Source organism: Pterocles gutturalis, unplaced genomic scaffold, assembly GCF_000699245.1.
Source record: "Pterocles gutturalis isolate BGI_N339 unplaced genomic scaffold, ASM69924v1 scaffold32223, whole genome shotgun sequence".
NCBI lineage: Eukaryota > Metazoa > Chordata > Aves > Pterocliformes > Pteroclidae > Pterocles > Pterocles gutturalis.
Genome location: NW_010124039.1, coordinates 1 through 6,258, shown reverse-complemented (window position 1 = coordinate 6,258; position 6,258 = coordinate 1). Strand labels below are relative to the sequence as shown.

General features: G+C 40.0%; 1 protein-coding gene across 1 annotated transcript in view; it reads right to left on the bottom strand.

Annotated features, from left to right (window-relative positions):
• Positions 1–5,772, bottom strand: part of LOC104465193 (protein Daple-like) — a gene marked incomplete at its 3' end in the record, with an annotated part of 13,934 nt that extends 8,162 nt beyond the window's left edge. The window contains exons 1-5 of the mRNA XM_010078141.1: positions 5,627–5,772; positions 4,453–4,594; positions 3,666–3,854; positions 3,130–3,291; positions 1,494–1,771 (exon numbers count right to left, since the gene is read on the bottom strand). Of these exons, the coding sequence (XP_010076443.1) occupies positions 1,494–1,771; positions 3,130–3,291; positions 3,666–3,854; positions 4,453–4,594; positions 5,627–5,772 (917 nt within the window). The remainder of the gene's footprint in view (positions 1–1,493; positions 1,772–3,129; positions 3,292–3,665; positions 3,855–4,452; positions 4,595–5,626) is intronic.
• Positions 5,773–6,258: the final 486 nt, after the last annotated feature.

The following is a 6,258-nucleotide window of genomic DNA, read 5'->3' as shown; positions in this document are numbered from 1 at the left end:
TAGGGAAAACAAAACACACACAAAAAAAGTGGCTTGTCTCTTTTCTCTGACAGCCAAACGGAAACACAGGCTGTCCTTGAACAAATCACCTTGATAAGTATCTTCTGAGACTGATCTGCTGAGGAGGACACCACACAGTTAAGGGTGCCAAAATCAACCTGCTCTGAGCATAGAAAAGGCCACCATCTGCTCCCCTGCAACATCTGTAACTGGCAGTCACATCTCAGTAACAGTCCAAATTGTTTAAGTTTACAATGGTGATCTGAGCACCTACCACTAGAGATAACCTATTTTTAGAAAACCACTACTTGCTTAGGCTAAAACTGTTTAATAATTCATACTCATCAAGAAAAGAAAGAACCCAGCAAACTGCCTCAACACACCGCAGTGTGATAATCTCAAGTAAAGCCTGAATCAATGAGAACCATTAATCAGTCTGAGAGACTTGGTAAGTAGGTACAGTGGCTGTTTAATCGCTTACAGCTCATTTAGCTGAGAGCCAAGCAGCTGTCCTCTCACAGTCCGGGTGGATATTTTAATCACAATGGGTTTATTTCTGTACTTTATCAAAACCTACTGCACATTGTATTGCCAGCTCATTAGTCTTTGAGAAAGAAAAGTTCAGCACCAGTTTTTAGTTCACCCTCAAACATCACCATTCTGTTGCTCTAAACTAACTCATGGCCTTGCACAGAAACTGAACCTAAATAGAGGTATTTTGAGGAAAATCACTAATTGTATAAGAAAAGTTCTGAGGGGTAGGCAGAGTAGCATTTATGTGGTAGTACATTATACATATTGTTCAATCCTCACACAATTGTCAGAAAATTACAGTGACTAGGGACTAATCAATAAACAGATATTTCAAAATTCAGTTGAAGGGTCTGAAGCAAAAGCCTTAGATTATGAGAACTAGAAGAAAATAAAGAATACATCACCATCTCACATCTAGCTCAATATGATTTCCTTCCGAGAGCCTCCTTTGTCACGAGGTTGATGTCACACACAATCTTCAAATTTCTCAAGATACACACTACTCACACATAGCTCCTTTGTCACGAGGTTGATGTCACACACGATCTTCAAATTTCTCAAGATACACAGTACTCACACATATATTATTACTTAGGTGACTTGCAGACCTTACTGTATGACTAGAAAAGATACCCCACACAATAGAACTGGGAGAATCTTTCTAAGGTTGCATGTTATTATAGCACAGATCCTTAAACGTAGTAAAGACTTTTAAGCTACTTCCGACAAAGCACCCCCAAGACGCAAGCCCATGTTTCATAAATATCAACAGTCACCTGTGGTCTGCCAGCTTTGCAAATATCTTAATCTGATTTCCTAATGATAGCAAAAACAAGACGATAATTTTTCAGGGGAAAAAACTTAGTAGTTTCTGTTTGTATTTGGAGACCAACATTTAAGGCTAAGACTGTAGCATGGGCACATTCCAGCTACACTACACCTCTGAGCTGTGAGCATACCTCTCACCCAGACCTTTGTGTTCCAGATCCAGGTTTTTGTGCAATGTTTTCAGGCAGCTGTGCTGGTTTATTAGCATTTCATATTCTGTGGACTGCCGTTCATGCAGTGAAGCAAGGTGTTCATGGTCCTGAAGCAATGACTCATACTCAGCTTTCAGTTGCTCCTTCTGTTTCAGTAGATTCTCATTCTCGTTCTCCTTGGCTGTCTGCTGATTTTGGAGTAAAGCATTCTGGGCCATCAGTGAAGCACTCTGGGAGCTGAGGGCTGAATTTTCTACCTAAAGTTTCTCAAATAAAAAACAAGCATTACTTATTTATACCTACTGGTACACAAAAAAAACCCCAACAGTAGGGGCAGTAGTAGCAGCCCATATCTGTACAGAGTCAACTAAGAACGCATCCACTCTTTGTAAACTTAAGACATTTATGGAAAATTTGGCATCAATTCGGAGACATCAGTGAAGCCCTCTGGGAGCTGAGGGCCGAATTTTCTACCTAAAGTTTCTCAAATAAAAAACAAGCATTACTTATTTATACCTACTGGTACACAAAAAAACCCCAACAGTAGGGGCAGTATTAGCAGCCCATATCTGTACAGAGTCAATTAAGAACGCATCCATTCTTTGTAAACTTAAGACATTTATGGAAAATTTGGCATCATTTTGGTATTGCTGGTAGTATGCACCATATAAATCCATGCTATCAGCAATATGAAAAGTACTAGGACAACCTCCAAACTGAAATACCACTGTTTTACTAGCAGAAGCACTTGAGCCTGAAGAACAAGACGAGCTGGAATACTCGTAACTCAACTGCATCTCTGGCAATCATGTACAAAGCCAAAGTTACCCCGTGCTTGTGTACAAGCAGTGAAAACTTAAGTTCATCCAAACTCAACAAAATTAACCGCACCCCTGTGTAAGGGGGCAGCACGCCTAACAAGTCTGATTTCAGCAGACAGGTAGTGCACTGATTTTATATGTTGCTTATTTCTCACCTGCAATCGAAGTATATAAGTAAAGAGAACAACAAAAAATAATCTGTGAACACGCAAGAGGAAAAGCTTGAAAAGGCAAATTCCCACCAAAAAAATAGAGCTAATCCAATGTTGTCCTTTAAAACTGTTCTTTTTCTCAAGCTAAGTTTATTTTTCAAAATTTAAGTAACATTTAAGAGTATCTGTTTTCCACCAGTAACTTTTACATTTTGTCTGAAAGTATGAAAACTGTGATTGGGACCCATTGCTACAATGCCGCTTGAGAGCTGACTTGTGTCCTCTTCCCATTTCTTCCAAGGTCTTTCACAGGCATAGCATTAACAGAAAAAAAGAGTGAAGACCTTTTATTCCAGAGGTGTAGCTTCTGGAATAACACATCTGGATTTTGATGTATTGATTTTAAAAAACTCTCTCTACACAACTTCTTAATGAAGATAGCTACCAGAATTATCTACAGAGACCATTTCCCTCCTAGCTTGGAGAAATTCAAACCTCAAACTAACCTCCACCTTACGGGCCTCATCTTTACATCACTACATCGGCCTAGCACTACAAACATTTTCTTATTAGCTGTCATCTTCTCCACACTACTATAATTAAATCCAGTCTTCTAGCACAGAAGTGCATGGCTGTCCTGACCTGGAGTTTGGCTGTCTGTGTCTGCAGGGTAGTATTGTGCTCCTGAAGGAAGACGTTTTGCTTCTGTAGTGTCAGGATCTGATTGTTGAAGGAAACATTCTGGGTTTCCAAGTGCTTCATCTGTTCTTTAAGCAGCTGCTTCTCAGTATGCAGGGCTGCATTCTGAAAGAGATACAGCATTGACGGGGTGACAGGAAGAAATGAAACAACTGTCCTGATCATTTGGAGTCCTATCAAAGATGAGAACCAAGTAGTGATGATCATATTGCATCAAATGTGCAAAAGCAAACTCTTCCCAGCATTAAATGAAGGTAGGAGAGATGTCATACACAGGATTAATCCCTGTATTGATAATATATAAGACATATATAGCATTAAATTCCCATGCAGTTGTAAGAGATACATGAGGAATTTGGTAGATTTATGTATTCCAGAAAACCCACTAGATTCCTATAAGCTCAAAAATCCAGTTCCCAGGAACCCACTCATGATTGCAAGGGAAGTCTGAGGAGAACAGGAAATAGGAGGCAGCTTACATTTCTTTCCAGTTCAATTGCCCTGTCCTTCAGTTTCAGAAGCTCCAGGGTAGCTTCTCGGTGCCCCGTTTCAAATTTCTCATTCATTTGGTGGCTGGGAATGAATTTCTCTGCAGAATACCTCAGTGACTTCTGAGCACACTGCCCATCTTGTTGAGTCTGCTTAAGTGCATCAAAGTCCTTCTTTACCTGCAAAGCCAACAAGCAACAACCTTCAAGTGATTTAACAGTAGGATTTTATATTAATGATGATGGGATACGCAGTTCCTCTCCTGCGCTGTAAAGACTTTAAAGGATTCAAGAACCATTACCCTCACTTCACAGATGGGGAAGTTGTCACAAAACAGGTGGAGGTATCTCTTGGCCTCCAGTAAGGTGTTCTCTGACTCAAGCTCACACTCACCTAACAAACAAGCTGTTCACAGGCGAAATGTTTCAGCTGCAGCTTCCTCAGCCTATGGTTTCATGAAACAAGGCAGAAAAGCAACACCATGGCAATGAAAAAACCATGGGAAAACAGAGACTGCAAACAGTGGTTATGTAGAAGAAATTCCTGCCATGCCCCGAGCCTAACAATTTTGCTGGAATTGCTGACATTGTATAGAAAGGGACAAGAGAAACAGCCCAGTCAAAAAAGGTTTTTGGGAAGTGTAAGTATGTGGTGGTGGGGTAAACAGAGATAACTTGTTCTTAGAGGGAAAACAAAAAAACAAACAAAAAAACCCAGCCAATCCACATGTGAACATTCAGAACTTCATCAAGAATTAAAATTCAGTTAACCTCTTACCATATTTAGATCATTCTGTAACTGCTGGTTCAAGTTCAAAGAGTCTTTCAGTTGAGCTTCCAACAATGCAATCTTCTCTTCTTTCACAGCTAGTGTTGTTTTTAGTGCCGATTCAGTTTTTCTCTCTAGCATCTTGTATTTTCTGAAAGACATGAGAATAGCTTTCCAATGTTTGCCACTAGGATATGAGCCACATCTATATAGAAGATTTCACCGTCACCCATTCTGAACCTCACCACGTTACACGACATGCGTTTGCTTCTTCAGGAAAATTATTTCCTCTACTGCCGCAGATTGCTACTGATATATTACAGCTGGGGAATCTGCTTTTAAAAAATCCAATCAATTTTAATAGAGGTAACAACAGCATGGTTCTACAGAAATATCTAAGAGCTACATAACTTTTAAAAAAAAGTTTTTCTAATTTTCTTGTAATTACACTATATAAATTTTTTCTCATGGCTCTTTTTACATTCTTGACAAGGAGAAAAATCTGCAGTACATTCTAAACACTCCTATGAAATGGGTATGTCTCTCTAATTAGGTCTTACCAAGAGGCCAACACAAGGGTTGTTGGGGTTTCTTTGTTCATTATTATAGGACTTGCAAAGGAATTCCTTGCAATCAGGAACTTCTTAGGCAGCATCTGTGCTTATATTAACAGGTGGCTGGATCACCACCTACACAAAATAATGACAGACACTGTCTAATAGACGCTATTCTTACTTACAAAGAGAATATGAGGAGGAATATGCACTGAAATAGCTACCCAGCTACTGGGGAGTAGAGGGGGACAGTAGTAACACTGGCTGGCCTGGAGAGAGAGAATGGTATTTCTTCCTTCCATCCAAGAAAAAGTTTTGCAAAACTTGGGAGTATACTGCCAAGCTTGCTACAGAAAAATATGCTTTATGTCCAAAATTGGTAAGGGTAATTGGAGTGAGACAAAGGAGAACCAAAATGAAAAAATGAAAGGCAAGAGGATTAAGTTAGGCTGAGAGTATACTGCCAAGCTTGCTACAGAAAAATATGCTTTATGTCCAAAATTGGTAAGGGTAATTGGAGTGAGACAGAGGAGAACCAAAACGAAAGGCAAGAGTCTTAAGTTAGGCTGATGAAAAGCCTGCAGAGCCAAAAAAAAAAAAAAATCACTAAGAGAGCTCAGTTTCCTTACGTGTCATCATTGCTGTTGTCATCCTGTAGCAGCAGCTCTTTGTTCAATCCTATCTTCTCCAGTTCCTGACTCACTTTGTCCAGCTCACTAGACAACTGTTGACTCTTCAGCTTCTCCAGGACCAAATCCTGTAACAGTACTAGCATGATTAGCTGCTGTGCAAAGGGTGGTGATAATTATCCAGCGCTATAGAGTTTTTTAAAAAGTATTGAAAAAGTAATTGGATAAAATCCTAGTTCCAAGAAGGTCAGCTAAAATTCTTCATCAGTGACAGCTAAGTACAGAATTAAACTGATTGCTTTTATTTATAGTTTACTTGTAATAAATCTGAAGAATGCTTGTTTTGGCCTTTGTCTCACTCACTGTACTGAATTACTTCTGCCAACACTGGCATGCTACCCACCTGCCAACAGAGGGAATGTGTGCAGACCAGGAAACATCCTCCCCTTGTGCCACAGAAGGGAGGTGTGCAGGTCAGGGGAATCAGCAGAGGGAGCTCCCACCTTCTCAGCTAGGACAAAAAGCCCTGCTGAAAAGCCCAGCCAACACTGGCACACACACAGAGGACTGACAGGACTTGACTATGAAAGTTTCCCGAGATAATAAGGTGAAGACGTTATTACCAAGGGACT